The sequence below is a fragment of the Oenanthe melanoleuca genome, chromosome 5, assembly GCF_029582105.1.
Source record: "Oenanthe melanoleuca isolate GR-GAL-2019-014 chromosome 5, OMel1.0, whole genome shotgun sequence".
NCBI classification, from domain to species: Eukaryota; Metazoa; Chordata; class Aves; order Passeriformes; family Muscicapidae; genus Oenanthe; species Oenanthe melanoleuca.
Window position 1 is genome coordinate 55983288 of NC_079339.1, and position 18182 is coordinate 56001469.

The window sequence follows — 18182 nt, forward strand, 5'->3', positions numbered from 1 at the left end:
ATAATTTGGGAACCAGCACACTCAAAGCTGCACTTTGGTCCCAAGCACTTTGCAGTGTTGTCTCACTGTGGCAACCACCAAGGAGCATGAGACATGTTGCCCACCTGTTCCAGCATGTCTTTTGGGAGGTCCTCCTGCTCATCCATCGTCAGAATCGCTCGTTTGATCTCCTCATTTGAGAGTTTCAGCCTGGGAGGTGGAGGAAAAGGAGAATTATTCCCAGCCCAGCATCACAAACAGCTCTACCCAGCATGTTATGAAGGAGGATGTGTGAGAAATGTGGTAGGCTCAGCACAGCCCTGAGCAGTCCTGGCCCTGCTGCAAACAGGGTCAAACCAATTCCCTCTCCTCACACCACAGCTGCCATTCCCTGATTCCTGTTTTATAGTGCTTTATGTAGGGATTGTAAGCAGCACATTAAATATCCAACTTTCAGATGAAACTCCTGCCCATATCAATTCTGCTCCTGCAGTTTCAGCACCCCCAAAGGCCACAGGGCCACTGGGGTTACATTCCCACTGGCAACAGAGCCCAGCCCAGGCTCAGGAGTGCAGCTCTGCACTGCCCTGAACCCACTGCCACAACCCTCAAGGAAAGTCTGGCCAATTCCCACTGCTGTTCTTGGATTTAAACATTGTCTCTCCCACTTTTCCTGACTACCTTCAGTTGGAATCTTCCTCTAGGAAAAAATGAGAAATAAATTGAAAAATTGGACAAGTGAATGTTCAGCACCCCAGGAAACCCATCAGTTTGGTTTTCTTTGGAGGGGTGGGGGTTCAATGCTCTTGGAAGTGTAAGAAGCTGGAAACCAGCCTCTCCTCCACCTTTTTCTTCCTCTGCTTCACCTAACAGGAATTGAAATGCAGCCTCAAATTGGACATTTCCAAAACCACAGACCACTGTGTCACAGCGAGCACCACCAGGCTGGGCTTCCCTGGCAGGGATCTTTCTGCCAGCAGCCCACAATGAGCTGAGGCAACAGGGAGATGGAAAGATGCCCTCAGCTCCTCCTGGGCTAGAGCAGCCATTAATTACAGTTTAATTTGACTGCAAGGAACCGCTCCCTGCAAGGACTTTGATTGCAAAACCACACGTATTCTTTGTGTTGTGGTCTATAAAATAATCTAAATAAAGGGGAAGCCCAGAAACTCCTGCAGCTCCATTACCTACATCCTCTCTCACCCAGCGTGCAGTCATGGTCAAAGCCATTGCAACAGATCCAGTTTAAAAAATGCAATTCCCTGTTCTTGCACGCAGGGGAAAACCACAGGGTTGAAAAGACTTGTCTGAGGAACCCCAGTATCGGTGATCAGTGCTGCCAAGGGATGCTGAAACACTGCATGTGGCTCAAAGGAATGAGCTGAAACCAGAAACACACCCTACAGCAGGATGTGAAACCTTGGAAGTGAACCTGATCAGCAGATCAAAAAGCAGATCAGGAGCTGAGTTGATCACTCAGTAATTAAACAAGGAGGGTGTTTTTCACCCCCAGGTCTCCTCAGGGAGCAGACTGAGACTGTGGAGCTGGCTTTTGGAAGCTAAAGCTGATACAGGAAGGGTGCTGGTCCCTAAGGCCAGGGTAGCAAGGGCTAGGTTTGGCTTGGAATATTTTGCTCAAGACTGGAAGTGAAGGATTAGCTTTATTGAGACAGGTGCACTTACAGACCAGTGAATCTTCATTCCTTATGAGCCCATGCTTCTCATCCTGCACTCAATCCTCTCCCACCTCCTCCTCAAGGGAGCACCCTAGAGAGGGTCTGGTAATTAAGGAGTGAATTAAAATCGACCTCAGCCAGGGGAGGAGGCTCAAAGATTGCACTGAGCAGTGGCCAAGAACAAATCCAGAATCCTTGGAAAATATCCCCTCTGCTGCTTGCAGTAACAAGCAGCCACATCTGGGATCACCCTACCTGTCCCTCACAGTGGCAGTGGCCAGGGTGGGACATGATCTGAGGTGGGAGAGGAAACTGCAGGAGAACCTTTACACCCAAGCAGAAACAGGAATGCTCAGACCACCAAACCAGTCTCCACCCTGATGAAAAGCAGACACTGCCCAGATCTGGGAATTTGGGGATCCCTGGGAGGCAAAAATGCTCCTGGGAGAAGGGGGTGGGCAGGCAGCTACTGCCAATCCATAGTGAACACCTGAAGTACCATCATCATCTCCAGGAGGGTAGGAGAAGATGAGGGTGACTTTAAAAACCATTACTCATTAAAAGCAAAGTAAATAACAAAAATGCATTTAAAAATAAAGAGGCTGGACAAAAAAAAAAAAAAAACCAAAACTTTTCTCAGGAATCATCAGAAGCCCGTGCCAAGAACAAGAGCCTGCCCCTGCCTCAGCAGAGAGCAAGCACAGGGCGCCAGAAGAAAACAGCTTCTCAGACAATGTGATGGGAAAGGGGCCAGAGCAAGCTGGAAGCTTATCTATAACCACAATAATTATCATTGTTGGCAGCAGCTGCCGAGGGCCAGCCGTCTGGGAGGAGCAGGGTCACAGCACTGGCTGTCACAGGGATTTAGAGGCAGCAGCCCCGAGATGGGAGGTGACAGCTTTGTCACAGCCCGGGGACGACGTGGGAAGTGTGAAGGGGAAAAACAAATTCCGCCGGGAAAGGGACGCGCCCTCCCTGAAAAGCCACATTCATTTCAGAGGAAAAAAAATTATAAAAAAAAAAAAAACAAGCCCCTCATGTCACCTCGCTGGGAGAGAGGAATCAAACGAGCCATTCACTGCTGGCACAGCCAGAAAATGATGGAGATTTGATGGTGGATTTGCATCTGGGAGAATGCAGGGCTAAAAATACACATCCATGCATACACACCCATAGAGAGGGAGCAAAGGCAAGGACATGGTGGGTTCACTGAGGGAGACACTGACATCAGCAAAGCATTCTCCAAAAAAACAGAAGGAAAAAAGCAAGTGTTAAAAATATTCTTGTGCTGCATTACAAGCTGGAGGAAAATCCAGTGATCTCACTGCACAGTAATTTCTCCCAAAGCAAGGGAAACAGGCAAAAAAATAAATCTACAGAGAGAGATAAAGTATCTCACTGGCTGTAATCTTTCCACGCTGTGAGCCAGACAATGCCTGGTGAGCTCACAAATGTCTGGGCTAAATCAGGGGCCAAGCCTGAAAAGCTTTTTGCATGTGAAAGTCTGCTCAGCCCCGTGGTGGCCATGCAAGCCAGGTGGGACAGCAGCAGCCCAGCTGCCAGACCAGTCCCTTTGGAACACTGGGACCAGGGACCCACTGCTCTGCCCAGCTCTGGATGGGCAGAGGAAAAAGGGTTTCTGCTGCAGCTGGACCTGATACTAAAAGGATGCTTGGGCTTTATCCACCTCTGAGGCACTTGGCATCAAATCACCCAAAGGGATTTTGGGGAGAGAAGCTCAACTGTAGTTCACCAAGGGGTGAACTCCAAAGCACTTCCAAAGCATCATCTGATGCAAGTCACTGCAACTTCAAAGCCACTCATCCCTGCATGAGGATGTGCCTGGGAAAGCCATATAGGTGGCCTGAGGACCACCTTGCAGGGCAAGTCTGATCCTGCTTCTCCCCTAGGAACTGGCCCTCAGGGAAAGGCAGGCAGGCATCCATCCTGCCCTTTTTGTGGGATCAGTGACTGGCAATTCGTTTCCAGCCATTGCTTTCAGGGAAGAGAAAGGTTTGCTGGCGAGATGAAATTGAGACCTTCACTCAGCAAGAGGTGCAAGATGCCTTTGAAGCTGAGTGCTTGGGTCTCTCCCCTTCCCACTGAAGGAGCTATTTGTGTGCCTAACTTCCCAATATTCCCTTAAACCTCTGGCTGAATCACACCTAAACCCACTGGCCTACGTGTGCCGGGAGCAGCCGGTGCCCCAAATCCCATCGTTTTACTTGCTAATAGCTGCCTGCCACAGACATACTCATTTGCCTGCTGCTTTAAACTCTGCTTTCATCATCAGCCTTTTTTATTTGGACTGCTAGGAAGCAGGAAAATCCCCAGAAGCAGCCCAGAGAAGAGCCAGCCCAGCCAGGGCAGTTTTACCCCCAAATGCTCTCGCTGCCCACAGGCTGCCAGCCACCCCTGGGAGAAGCACCAGGGGCTGAGTTACCCACCCAGAGGGGTTTTTTTTGCAGACTTCAGCCTATCCAAGCTTTCCAGGGAAGGAAATCAGCTGGGCTGCCCAGACAAGGCACCATCTCCACTTGGAAGAATCAGACAGAACCCACAGTCTGGGAAAGCACCAAATTCAGCTGCAAACCCAAGCCACCAGAGATGCTGCTACATCCTGGCCAGTCCTGGGTGGCACACACTTCTGTGCCTCCAGACAGCAGAGTGAATATTTTTAAATTTTACTGATGCTGGATTTTTTTTTTTTTGCTGGGTGAGTCAGAAACAAGTGGCATTTTCTGCTGCTCTTTGGGTATTTTTTTTTTCCAAGCAGCTACACTGATGGCTCATCCTTTCAGATCACCACAACCTGGTTTCCCTTTTGTCAGTACTCAGTCTTACTGGTGTAGTTTACCTGAATAATTCTGGTAATTTTGGCAGCCATTTGGAGATCAGATTAAATTGCTGGTAGCAGTGCTGAGCCTGCCTGGTGAGGGGTGTGAGGGAGGCTGCCAGAGCAGCAGGGCAGCTTTAAGAGGGGAACATCCCCTTCCCAAAATTCAGATGTGGGCAGCAAGGTCCTGGCTGAATTACTGACACCCAGAACAGAGAAACCCTCTTCAACCACCAGAAAGGAGCAAACAAAACCCAGGCTGAGAAAGATAAGAGGTGAAATCAACCCCCTTCCACCTCCTGTGAAAGCACACTGGGTATTCCAGCCCCTCAGGGGCTTTCCAGGGACCCAATTAATGGCCAGTTAATTGCACCCCCCAGGGTCACCCCACCATGAGGATGTAAGGCTATAGCTGGGCTCAGGTGTCACTGGCTCTCCTGCTGCACTGGCTGCTGTCACCAAGCCCCTGCAGGGATGAGGAGCACACCCAGGGCAGCCCAGGGCAGGGCACTAAGATCCCCCCAGTCCCCAGAGGGCACCAGCCATACCTGGAGAGGAGGATGTTGCAGTTCTGAGCTCTCCGGCCGTCTATGACTGAAAGCTCCTTGACTTTGTGCCGGGAACTCAAAGTGTCATCGATGGCATCTTCCTTCTAGGAGAGAACAAGAAGAGGAGCCTGGAGCAGAGCCACGGGGCAGCAAGGACATCCAGCACTCCCAGCACACAGCAGGGTGACACACAGAGGGCCCCCATTAATCAGGAATGTAAAACCCCTCGCCTGGAAGCAAACACAGTAACTCATTTCATAACCAGAGCTGCCTTTGAAGCCACTGGTTGGAAATGTAAATATTTTCTCAGACAGGCAAGATTTAAAAATCTGCAAACACACAGGCACTGCTGAATAAATAAAGGGGGGCTTTCTTAGCATACATACTTGTGATATTCATTAAACCCTCACATGGAATATTTCATTATGGGCTGCTGCACTCAGCATCTCTCCTGTTCCTCACCCCTGCTCCAAACATCTGTGATCACCCTTCATTCATCAGTCCTCCTGAGCCAGATAACCAATACAGCCTTGCAAAAACAACCAGCAGCTTTTTCAGTGAAATCCTCCCAAAAGAAGGGATCTGAAAGCAGGAATTGGTGTGGCATAAGCACCTCTATCTCCTAACTGGCTTAAACATCTTACCTTCAGATGAGTAACAATATTGTGGTTGTGGGCAAATGGGCAGATCTACATAACAGCAGCTTTGCAGGGCTGCCCGAGGAGTTCATGCTGCCCCAGGTTTTAATTTACCATATTGCATATTTTAGTAAGGTTAATCAATTAAAAGCTGGCTATTCAATCCTTCTGGAAGGAACACAATCTGGAGCTGCAAGGTCCTGAATGTTATAGATCCACAATAAATGTCCATGAGCATAGGAGACCTGGCACATGTCCACTGCAAGTGAAACTGAGCACTGAAATCACCATTTCTTTACTAATTTTCTTGTAATGAAGAAAATATAGAGATATGAGAAGTGAGGAGAAAGGCAGGTGGTGGTAAATGAGCCCCAGGTCACCCAGCACCAGCTGCCCCTCTCATGTGCCCTCCCAGCTCTGACCAAGCAGAGAGCTTCAGCCCACGGGTTTATTTCCATCCTTTGAAAATGAAAACTGCTCAGGGCTAGGAGCTTCTCTGTGTTCAGCTGCATCTAAAAATCCAGCTCCTGGTCTCAGACAGTGGCTTTGACCTCAGGCCAGACAGCAGGGAGGGTGGGTTCTGCCTTACCAGCCTCCCCAGCATCAACTTTCAAGCTGCTCCTTCTGGTCATCTCTGCTCTGACCCAACCCCGTTTGTCACACATTGACCCCCTCAGGAGCAGCCACGTGTCCCCATGTCCCTGTCCCCAGCTCACCCTGCCCACATCACACTCCTGCAGGTGCTGACTTACCTGTCTGGAGCTACCATTCACAAAGAAGTCCTACAGCCATAGCAGAAGCATGGAAAAAGGCAGTAAAAACACATGCAGTTCAGTGATCTCAGCAAAACCAGAGGGAACAGAGGCACAGACAAGGGAAACGTGCAATATGGGGGGATGGCAGCATGTAGGCACTTGGGGGTGCCAGTGCTGAACCAGGGGGGCTGCAGGTGAAAATGTGGGCTCCAGGAGGTGCAGAAGGGGAGAGCACATGGAAGAGGAGGCTGCATGAATGGATCAGGCTGAGGTACACTGTGCACAGAGGTGAGGAGGGGACAGGGATGAGGTGGGAGGATGCTGGCCAAGCCCTGCTGTGGCCCAAAGGCACAGCACTGCTCAGCCTGCCGTGCCAGGAGGAAAATTGCTGGTTCTTGCACATCTGAGGGACTGAAATGCCAATGGGACTGCCAGGAAAAACAGGGCTTTTAAGTGGAAATAACGAGAGGAGCATCCTGGAGCAAATCTGGCTGCAGCAGAACTTTACCATTTACCACAGCAACACGCTTCCCTCGAGCTCTGCTCCTCCTCCTCCTCCTCCTCCCTGCTTCTCCAGGGCCCAGCAGCCTGGCCAAGTGCCACCCCAGTGCTCACCAGCACCATGCCCCTCCCAGGACCTGGCTGTGCTGCTGGGCTCCCCCTGGAGTGATGCACCACACTGGAGGCAGGTGCAGTAAAGCTGGCACCACACACACACTCAGAGGAGTTTTCCTTCCTCCTCCCTTTGGCTGAGCTGTGCTGATCTTGTCTTGTGGCTACAAGGCTAAAGATCAGTGTTGCACTGATCAGTCTCTTCCCAGCAGTCTCCTTTGTGGAGAAGCATACACAAGCTGCAATGAGTATCTTTAATTAGAAGCTCTCCCTTCCACTTCAGCCCTCAGACCTGCCCCACGATGCTCACACTGCTGGAGAGGGAGAAGAATGTGCTGGTTTTCTTTGCAGCCCCTGCTCTAGGAGAGGAAGGGTTCCTCATGCATTAAGGCAGAGAAAAGGTTCACTACAAAAATCTCCCTCTCTGCCTCAAACCAGCCTCCCCCCTGCCCCTTTCCCTCCCAGGAACTGTGATCCAGCCTCTGCTGCAGCATGGTGTAAGGAGGAGCAGCCTTAAATGTGCTTTGAATGTGCTGTCACCATCCCCACAAACAATTCCCAGCCCTGCTGCCCCTGGCCCCTGGGCAGGTCACTCTCCCTTGCTCAGAGGAGCTGCAGGCTTTACTTCCTTCATCCTTTTTTGGGAGATGAATTCTTTCCCAGCTCACTGCTAAGCCCCTGGTTCAACAACACATATTTTTTCCACTTGGCCCTGACTCTTTTACATCACTCACTGCTGCAGGACCTGCCAGGACTGCCCTGCCTGTGTCACTGCTACTCATCAACACCATGAGGACTCAAGGCATCCCTGACAGAGGCACAAACCCCTCTGTAGTTTAAGCCCTGCTTGTGCTGGACTTGCCTTTCTCCACCCCTACATGCACACCCTTACACAGCTACTGCCAGTTCTCCTGCCACAGCCAAAAACCCATGTAAATGCTGGTATTCTGAACAGCTGCAGGGCTGAGATGTTCTCTGGGGACAGGGACATCTGCCCAGGCTCAGCTGGGAGGACACAGGCTCTCCTAACAGCTTCAAGCACTGTGAGGCAGGGATGCTGTAAGCCCAGAGGGTTCCTGTCCTCCCCACATGGAAAGGCCTTTCCCAAAAGCTGCAGAGCTCACTTAATAGCCTGCATTTACATCCCAGCCTGTGATGTGGGAAAAGCATTTAAAGGGATGCTTAAAATTAAGTACATGGTTAAGCCTCGTGTCTGTGCAGCACTCAGGGATTCCCAGTCACTCTGGCAACAAAACCAGACAAATCCCAGCAAAGGCAGCCCCAGAGCAGCACCTGGGGGGTCAGAGAGCTCTGTGCACTGCACACACCTCTGCTGTCCCCAAATCCTGCTGGGGCACTGCCAAGGGATGCACCACCTGACCATCTGGGGGTTTGTCTGGGGGCATGGCAGGCAGGCAGCCCCTGATGTCCTGGGGATACTGTGACTCAGGACAGTGACAGGCATCACCACTGAGCAAGTGCCTCAAGACAGGGCACAGGGAGGAGAAAGCCCTGCTGGTCCCCTGCTTCTTCGTGACAGAAACCAAGTTTTGCTGGAGTTGTTAAACCATTATTAGCTCACTGTGCCTCAGGGACAGGCTGTTCACTCCCCCAGCCCCCCACCAGTACACAGTGGTTTGCATGTCTTACAGAACCACAGAATGGCTGAGCTGCAGGGACTGTGAGGATCCTCCAGTCCAACCCCCTGCCATGGGCAGGGAACATTCCACTCAGCCAGGCTGCTCAGAGCCCCATCCAGCCTGAACACCTCCCCTTCTCCTGAGCTCAGGGAGCACATCTGACCCCACACTGCTGCAGGGCCAGGCACCCCCTCTCCATCCTGGGAGTAACACTGGGAGCACCCTGGGCACTGCCAGCTAGACAGACACACCCCTCAGGCCCAGGGAAGTGTGTCCCATGGCTCCACTCACACCAAATGAACCACAAGGAACTTGTGCATCACGTCCCCAAGGGCAGCTCCAGCCCCAGCAGCATCTCACAGATGGGATTTTGCCTTTTTTTTTCCCCATCTGCATCTTCTGCCAGTCCCTGGCTCCTACATTCAGCTCCCTTTTGGTCCTCATCCCACCTGGGGTGTAAGCCCAGCTCTTCTTGCACCATCTCCCTGCTCCTCCTGGCCCCAAACCTAACCAGCCACTTCACCCAGCCAGACCTCAGCCAAGCCAAATTATTTTTAAATTCCTGCCTGGCAATGATCCCAATCACACCAGGTGACTCATGGGCTGGGGCAGGCAAGCCTGAGGGCAAACCATCCTGCTGACACTCAGGTTTCTATTCTTGCTTCTCTTCCATTTCCACTCCTTGTCCTCAGACGTGCCCTCCAGCAGGCATGAGTCAAGCTCCAAAAATGTGAGGGGAACCAGAATTGCTGTGGTCACCTATTCCCAAAACACTGGGGCAGGCAGCACCTACCTCTGCTGGGTTACTCTTGATATTTGCCCTGCTCTAATCCACCCTGATTTTTCCCTCAATTAGCCTCTGGAACAGATTAAACTCTCACACTGCCTAATGAGCTTATGGGTTTGGTTCTCTCCTTCCCAGCACTGTTCCTCTGACTGAGCCTGGCACAAAGGAGACAAGGTGCTCTCTCCTCCCAGGAACACAGCCAGCTGTTCAGCAGCTGAACATCCTTTTTCAGCCTCTCTCCTTGCTTTTTCTCCTGCCTTCTTGAAACACTCATTGCTTTTGTCTATTTTCATCCTGCCTGGGGTAAAATAAGTGTCTAATTTTCTTCATGTGCTTTGATGCTTTCCAAACTGGGGCTATAGTGCTTGAGCAGGACATTAAAAAGCAGAGACTTTTGCCTGCAATGACATTATTTTGGTTTGGGATATTTGTTCAAAGCTCACATTTTGCTCTTGGCTCACTACAAAAATAAAAGAAGAGACCCACCCATGGTAGATGTGGGTAAAACTTAGTCCTTCTTGGCCAGAGAGGGATAGAAATTTTCCACCCAATACAGACACATGGAGCAGTTGTTGTTAAGAGCAATCCAAAAATATTACCCAACTGTGGCCACATCTGGGGGTTATTTTCATAACATTCCCTGTCTCTTTTTTTTTTTTGGTGTGTGTGTTTTTTTGGTGATCCATCTTCAGGGTGCAGGTGTGAATCAGGCACAGTGAGCCATGAAAGGCCACCTCAACACAAAGGCTCTGGCACATGGATGAGGGGACAAAGCAGATGAAGTCAATCTGGCAAACATGGCTTTGGCATGAAACAATGATGGGAGATGTGTTTGGGACCACAAATGATCCCAGAATGGATCCCAGGTGTGCCCACCCCAGGCCAGCTGTTACCTGCTGTCTTTGGTAGGCAGAGAATGTCCTTTCCAGGTCCTCAAGGTCCAGGATTTTGAACACTTTTGTGTCATCTATGTTGGTCCACACAGTGCCTGACAGCTTGTTCTGCAAGACAGTGGGAGCATTGCAGTTTGGGGGTCACTGATCACCATCCAGGACCTCCAGTCTCACTGCCCAAATTACTGCCCAGCTCACCTCTGGAAGCTTGGACCAGTTGAAAGACTTGAGGGCGTTCGTTGGCTGAGGGATGCTCTTCTTCTTGAAGGCTGTGCCCAGAGGTGGTCCAGGGGGAGGCATCATCCCACCCAGGGGTGGGGGGCCAGGGGGAGGAGGGGGGCCACCTGGAGGAGGTGGTGGGGGAGGTGGTGGGGGACATACCCCTGGGAGTGGTGGGGGTGGTGGAGGAGGGAGAAGAGATCCGGGCGTTGGAGAAGGTGAAGGGCCACCAGGTGCTCCTGGTGGCATGGGAGGTCCTCCAGGACTGGCAGCACAGATGGCCCTCTGGGAGAGAAAGAGGAATGGGAACTGGTCATGTGGAGTTGGAGGACACCACCCAAGAAATACCCCCATGCTGATTTTTAATTAATTTGGTTAAAATTTAGGAAACTAAGGAAGCGTTCAAAGACTTCAGCACTCCTGACTGAGGCTCAGTGCAGCTGAGAGGCAGAATCACCCCATCACTAGGGACACACACCTTGGTGGCTCTTCCAAGCCTCTTTCTCAGCCCCCCATCTGAGCTGATGCAGCCCAGCCTCCTGAAACCACCCCAGATCATCTGCAGGGGGGTAGGGACAGGGCCCACAGCAGGGAGCAGTCTGAGGTCTCACCCTGCTCATCTCGTGGAGCTGTGCTGTGAGATCTGCCACTTGCTGCTTGACCTGCTTGTGCTCACTGGACTCCTTCTCCAGCTTCTCCTTCATCTTGTTCAGTGTCTGCATCATCTCCTCCTTCTCCTGGGCCTTGGCATCACACTCCCGCTCCTTCTTCTCCAGCTTCTGCTGCAGCTCTGTGTGCTCTGCAACAGCCCCAGGACACCACTTGTGGGTGACAAACACTCCTTCTGGCCAACAGCAGCCCATGGGGGCTAAACTCCATGCTGCCCTGCAGAGCAGCTGAAGCTGACAGAAGGGAGCCTGTGCTGTGCCTTATTACCCCTTCTGGAGCCTCTCCATGAAAAAATATTATTTGCTCAGCCCATTTCCCATGTCAGCCCCATGGCATGATACTACCTCAGCCCTTCTCAGCCTGCAGATACATATATAAATAAACATATAAATATATGTGTATGTTAACTGTTTAGCCAAGGTTAGAGCTGACACTCTGCATTTCTCCATCACTCACCTTTTCTCATTTTCTCTGCTTGCTCTTTCCACTGTTTCACTTCATTTTCATTGACTAACCTAAAAGGAGAAGAGATGCAGCATGTGAGACAATCCTACTACAGCAAATAGACCATCCTCAGCAAGGCACACAACTAATGAAGTAGGATTTAAGGCTCCCAAACTGGTACACACCCAACTGTGTCTCCCCTCATCAGGGTTATGTAAAATTTATCAGGGAACAAGCAAAAACTCCTGAATCTCAAATACTGCTCACAAGTGCTGTCTAACAAAAAGGATGGGGCTCACTGTTGAGGTGGGGTGAGTGAGTTTTGGGAGGGCAGCAGCTCCAGGGATTCCTCCAGCCAAGGAACAGGAACAGGAACATCACTGTGTGTCAGCAATGAGTAAATAACAGTGCACTTGAGCACTCACATTCGTACAACGTTTTTGATGTTGAAGTTTTCCAGGGGAGTGGCGTCGGGGTCCTGCCCTTTGTCACTCTGAATGACGATCTGCTGCACGATCCTGTCGAGCAGCAGCCAGTACTGGACAGTGTTGCCACTTCTTTTGTCTGCAGGGAAGGAAGGGGAGATGTGAGCAGAGGAGAGCTGGGCTGCCTGTGTGTTTCCTGGCTGCCCTGGCACTCACAAGGCATCTGGAGACAGTGGTGCAGGATGGACATAAAGTGCGGGTACGCCTCGCTGTGCGTCAGCCTCTTCCTCGTCAGCTCGAACATCTGCGTTGCACTCTTGGTGTCAATGTGGACCTGTGGGCAGGAGCCAGGCTAGGTCAGGCCACTGCACCCACAACAGCATTACCTGCTCCCCAAGTCTCAGCTCCAGATCCCCCAGGTCACCCCCACCCCAAAACTGACAGACATACCAGCCCCACTGCCCTGCGAGGGGCAAACAGAGCTGTTGGGCAGCCAGAGGACAAAAGGACTAAAGCAGGCTCTAGGCCTTTTAGAGGAAGGATTTCAAACCTCCATGTTTTACCCAGAAGACCACTCTTTATCCCAGGGCTCACAAGTGTTTTTAAAACTAACTGTGAAACTGAGTGCCAGTGTTTGCATCAGCAGCATCCATACTCACCAGCTCAAATCTTTTGGCAAACTCCAGTTCATCTTCATTTCTAAGCATTTCAAAGAAATCTAAGTGCCTGAGGAAAGAAAGGGAAAAAAAAACCCAGAATAGCCTGTTAAAAGCAGATACAAATGGGACAATTAATAAATTACAGGCAGCTGGTCTGTCAGCAGACCAGACACTGTGAGGCTTGAAACACCAACTGGACCTTCAGCCTCAACTTCCTAGTTACTACAGGATGGTCAAGGAGCCTTTTGGGATGAGAAGAGGTGGATGAGGGCTGAGAGCATCCCCTGAACCCTGATATCCACATCACATCCTCCCCAGGTCAATCCCACATCAGAATGCAGCAAAACCACGCTGGAATTTTTTTTTTCCCTCTCTGGAGACAGCAAGGAATTTCTGTAAGAGGTGTGACTCCAGAGCCATGTGATCTCCCCAAAGGCCAGCACCTGAAGCAAGGGCACCAGCCAAAGATCCCAGGTGTGCTGGGGGTCACCACTCACCGGTCCAGGGTAGAATTTTCGTGCTGTCTTAGCTTATCAATGACTGGCTGGATGCCGAGCATGAGGAACTCATATCTCAGATGGAGTCTGAAATCCAGGCTTTCCTGCAAAGCAGAGGGACAGCTGTGGGCTCAGCACAGGCAGGTGCTCACTGAAATAAGGGCAGCCCAAGGCCCTGTCCCCGAGCTCACCACGCCTGCGCCCTGGCTGAGGACGGCGTTGATGAAGGACATGATGGCTGTCTTGAGGCTCACTTCATCTCGGTACCGGCCCGTGCTCTTGTCCAGGTCGTTGATCAGCGTCTGCCAAACACAAGGTGTCACTGACACGCCCTGTGACAGCCCCAGTGCTGCCCACACAGCCAGGGAACACAGGCAGGAACAGCTCCTCGTGATGCTCCCATAGCTGGTGATGCACCATCAGCTGCTGGCCACCCCAGCACCCATCTGGGCCAACACCAGCCCAGCCAGGCATGCTGCAGCCTTGCAGAGCTGTGATCCCAGTGACCCTGCACAAGCAAGCCTGGCTGGTTTTTTTTTTTTTGTGGGTATCACCTCAAATAACTGTTTCCTCCCTCTTCGCTCAGCTGCCACCAGACATAGTTGGATTTTTCCATAACAAAACATTTGCAAGCTGAATTAGATATTCAGGAGAAAGGGACAGGAATGCTGAACTTCAAGGGCTGAGTGGAGACCCACCTACCTGAAAACGAGTCCTTTCACTGGCATATTTCTGGTAGTGCAGCATGGCCTCCAGTACCTTCTTGTGGCCCCCGGGAACCAGGCACACGGCGCCCATGATTTCCAGCACTGCCACCTTTGTCTTAATATTCTCTGTGCTCAGACTCTGAGCAATTACATTGATGCTCTCCAGGTGGGCCAGGACGTGGGCCCTGCCCAGGGAGTTGTTCATTAGTGCTTTTATACATCCAATGAGCGAGGTATGTATGCGAGACTCTGCTGTCTCATAGTCCATGCTTTTGAGGAAGTTGAGGATACATGATAAACCATCCAGGTCGATGAACCGGGTCACAAACCTGCCAGGAAAAGGGGTTTTCACTTTTTGTTTTCATTTTCAAAGTGCTACAAGTCTGTCTTACCCTCAGAACTAATGTAAACCCAGAATCTTCCTGTATACTTTTTCGTGGGTACCTGTGGCCCAGATACAGGGATGAGGTTGTAAAACCAATTTAATTGGTGGCTGGTGGCATAAGCAACCAGGCACCACCTGCACAAGGTTCTTCAGAGTAAGGATATTCAAAGAGAACCAGCTAACCCAGCCATCAACACAAGTCCCAGGATGGAGGCTAGAAGTTTGCAGTCACGCTGCAAAAAATACCAACCTGAGTCTTGAGACCAGTTTTGAACTGGAAGAAGATCCCAAGCCCTGAAGTCACCTCTCATCAGCTGCAGACATCTCAGTGCCAGCCTTTCTGCCCTCTGCTGCCTCTCCTGCCCCACCACCCACATTCTTCTCCTCCCTCAGGCACAGCTCCCCAGTTTTAAGGGATTTCTGATTTTTACCATGGTTTACAATGCCACTGGACAGAGAGCAGACAGCAAACACAGGGCAGTGCCCCAGGCTGACACAACACTGCACACTGCTGATTTTAGGGCCCCCATGCCCAGTGCCATCCAGGCTGGTGTCCTCTGGCTTGGCAAAAGGCTCTGGCTCGGAGAGCAAACCAGCCAAGAACATCCCAGCACTGGGATGGTTTTAATTCAGAACAAGCCATGCTGATGGGCAGCAACAAAAGGGGAAATTGCAGGCTTGGGGAAAACTGCTTTCTCTGCCTCAGCTTGCTCCTCTTCCAGCCAAAGTCAATAGGAAAGTTGGTGTTCACTTCCCTGAGTGCACAAGGAGGTGCAGCAGGTAAAATTTTCTACAGAGTCTGCAGCATCCCTCAAAAACCACTCAAACCCCACTTTTAAGGGTTTTATAAAGTTTCACTAGCCCTGCTCACTGCAGGAGCCAGCACTCACAAGGTGTCACAGTAATCAGGTGCTCACTCTGGACCCTGGGAATTTCTCACCATCACCACAGGTGGAAGAGGGAAAGGTATTTGCAAGCAATTTTTCTTCCATAACCACAACAGGTCAGGCATTTCCTAGTGGAATGCATTCCCATCAGAGGATGTCAACCTGAGGCACCTTAAGTGTTGCAAAAGTGTGTATGCAGACTCCAGAGAAAATGAAATTAGGAAAAGCTACAGACATTCAGAAAGAGTCCCAGCCTTCACTTATCCTCCCCATCAAAAATTTTTTTCCCATTTCATAAAAGCCTGAAGATTCATGTGACTTTATTCCCTTATAAAGTGCAAGAGGAGTTGAAGTTGAAACAAAGGGCCTAGCTGACCAATAAATATTACTTTCTTGGAAAAAAAAATCAAACTTTAAGGAATTTTTATCTTATGTTCAATACAAAGGAAAATTTGGAAAAATAAAAAAAAGTTGCCTGATTTGCTTGAACAGACAGGGAGGTCTTGGTGGCTCTTGGCCACTAAAAGGACCAAGACAAAAGAACAAAATGACAAAATGTGACACAAAAAAAGCAGCTGGTGAAACAAAAAAAGAAGCAATTAGTGCCTGAGAGTCCTTGCCTCCCTCTCACCCTGTACAGCTCCCATTGATATTCCTATTTAACCCCCTGCTCTGCCAGAGAACTCAAATCCAAAGCCACAACCCCAGCAGTGAAGGCACAAAGGAAGGGAATTGCCTCATTGGTTTTGTCCTCAGGGCAGTCTTCAAACTCTCGATTGTTTTATTTCTCTCCTCCTCGTCTTCCTTCTCCAAGGCGATCAGAGATTTTCTCTGTGACAGCAGGAAGGCAGAAATCAGGAATCACAATCTCTGTGTGCCCCAGGAGGGGCAGCACCCACCACCCACTGTGCCAAGCCATGGGGATCCTGAACCCATCCAGAATCCTTATGGCAATCACAGAACTTGGGAAAAGGAGCAGTGAGGAAAACCTCTCTATGGTCTGCAAGGAGACAGCCTGGACTGGGACACAGGAATGAGGGCACTGTCTCCAAGCCCCCACACAATTCCTGCTCTGCTCTGCACTGGTGCAGCCTCACCTTGAGCCCTGGGGGCACTTTCAGGCACCACAATATAAAAAAAGACATCCAAAAAAAGACATTAGACTATTGGAGATCATCCAGAGCAGGCCATGGGGATGGTGAACAGCCAGTCCTGTCATTGCCAAGTGCAAGCCAGCAGGGTGAATCCCAGCTGGGGACACTGGCTGTGTGCACAGGATGCATCTCCCACACTGGATTTTGCTCTCCAGCTGGGGCTGGGGCTGGGATTTGACTCCTCACCAGGGCTGCCAGCTCCCTGGGCAGGCATGGGTCACAGCTACAGCTAAAGCAGCTCTCCTGCACCACCCAACAGGCTGGGCCCCCAGAGGGTCAGGGTGAGCCCTGCCAGCCCCAGCTGGGCTAATCCAAAGCAGAGAGAAAGGGTCCCAGAGATAGGAGGAGCTGTGCTGACCCCTCCATTTAACCCAGCTCCTCTTCAGCAGCACCAGGGAGATCAAAGGCACCCTCCAGGCATCTGGCAGGCTTTGATCACGAGCTCTGCTCAGGCTCAGGGCTCTGCCTGGCTGGCAGCCCGTGGCCAGCACTGGGTGTTCCTGCCTCTCCCAGAGGGAAGCAGCACTCTCCCTCCTGGCTCACCCCCCCTGCTCACCCCTCTGCCCATCCCTGCAGTGCCAAGGCCAGGTGGATGGGGCTGGCAGCAACCTGCTCTGCTGGAAGGGGGCTGGGACAGGATGTTCTTTAGGGTCCCTTCCCACCCACACCCCATCCATGGCTCTGTGACTGCACAAACGCCCCAGGGGCTGCAGGAACATCTCCACTCTGCAGCTGTACCTGCTGGTCTAACAAAGACACTGCCTCTGCTGACACCTGCCCCCTGCCAGGCACAGTGCTGACAGACTGTCCCCACTGTCCTGTGCCCCACAGGGGCACCAGAGCTCTGGGGAACACTCACAGCAGCCATGGAGTTCAGCTGATCGATGTAGAACTCCGGCCAGCTGGTGGCTCCTTTATTTTCTTCCTGGTCCTGGGAGGGGACAAAAAAAGGGAAACAAAGCCAGATTAGTAAAAATATTATTAACATCCCCTTCCTTTCATGATCAACCACTTCTGAAGCACCCCTGAGCTTTTGCATTGCTTTATATTAATATAAGTGTGACTTTCTGTATTCTGAGCTTACCCCTGACTCCATCTATGGGAACATTAGCTGGTTTATTGAATTGCCATATTTTAAATACAATTACACCACCTGCCTATAACCAAACACTACCCCACTGACACTGCATCAGTCTTGTGATTATCAGCTTCAGGGAAAGCACACTGAAATTTTACATCTCTTGTTTCAACTCTACAGTGCCCTTGAAGTTTTGGCTGCACAGCCTTGAATATGCTCAGGGGGGAAATGTTTATAAGCAATGAAGAGCGTTTAAATGTGACATGATCTAGGCTGCACTCCTGGAGCAGAACCATGACTTATCAACATCCTCAGAGAGACTCCAGGCACAACAGCTCCTCTGGGGACTTCATAAGTCTCTGGGAGGAACATGCATCTGGCAATGTCACCTCCTGAAGGATGTCACCCCTGGGCCCATGATCTGTGACACTGAATGATGCAGAGCCTCATTTGGCCACCCTGGTCCTCAATGCCCTGCATCTGTCAGGGCTCATGAGGGTTTTCAGGCTCTGCCTGTTCTTGCAGGACATGGCTGAAGGAGCTCTGAGCCCAGCTCAGGTAACCAATGCTGCCCATTCCCAGGGGCTGCATGGAGTAAGCAGGCAGAATTTGAGGGAATACTTCATCATTAACCTTTTCCCCACTTTATTTTCCTAAACACATATATATCAAAAGGAGAAGATTTCACAGCAGA

General features: G+C 50.9%; 1 protein-coding gene across 1 annotated transcript in view; it reads right to left on the bottom strand.

Annotated features, from left to right (window-relative positions):
- DAAM1 (dishevelled associated activator of morphogenesis 1) overlaps positions 1-18182 on the bottom strand; it is an 85278-nt gene that overhangs the window by 11747 nt on the left and 55349 nt on the right. The window contains exons 5-18 of the mRNA XM_056493067.1: positions 17270-17341; positions 15993-16087; positions 13980-14313; positions 13469-13579; positions 13278-13381; positions 12781-12847; positions 12338-12455; positions 12122-12260; positions 11709-11767; positions 11195-11382; positions 10563-10868; positions 10365-10472; positions 5040-5143; positions 105-189 (exon numbers count right to left, since the gene is read on the bottom strand). Of these exons, the coding sequence (XP_056349042.1) occupies positions 105-189; positions 5040-5143; positions 10365-10472; positions 10563-10868; positions 11195-11382; positions 11709-11767; positions 12122-12260; positions 12338-12455; positions 12781-12847; positions 13278-13381; positions 13469-13579; positions 13980-14313; positions 15993-16087; positions 17270-17341 (1890 nt within the window). The remainder of the gene's footprint in view (positions 1-104; positions 190-5039; positions 5144-10364; positions 10473-10562; positions 10869-11194; positions 11383-11708; positions 11768-12121; positions 12261-12337; positions 12456-12780; positions 12848-13277; positions 13382-13468; positions 13580-13979; positions 14314-15992; positions 16088-17269; positions 17342-18182) is intronic.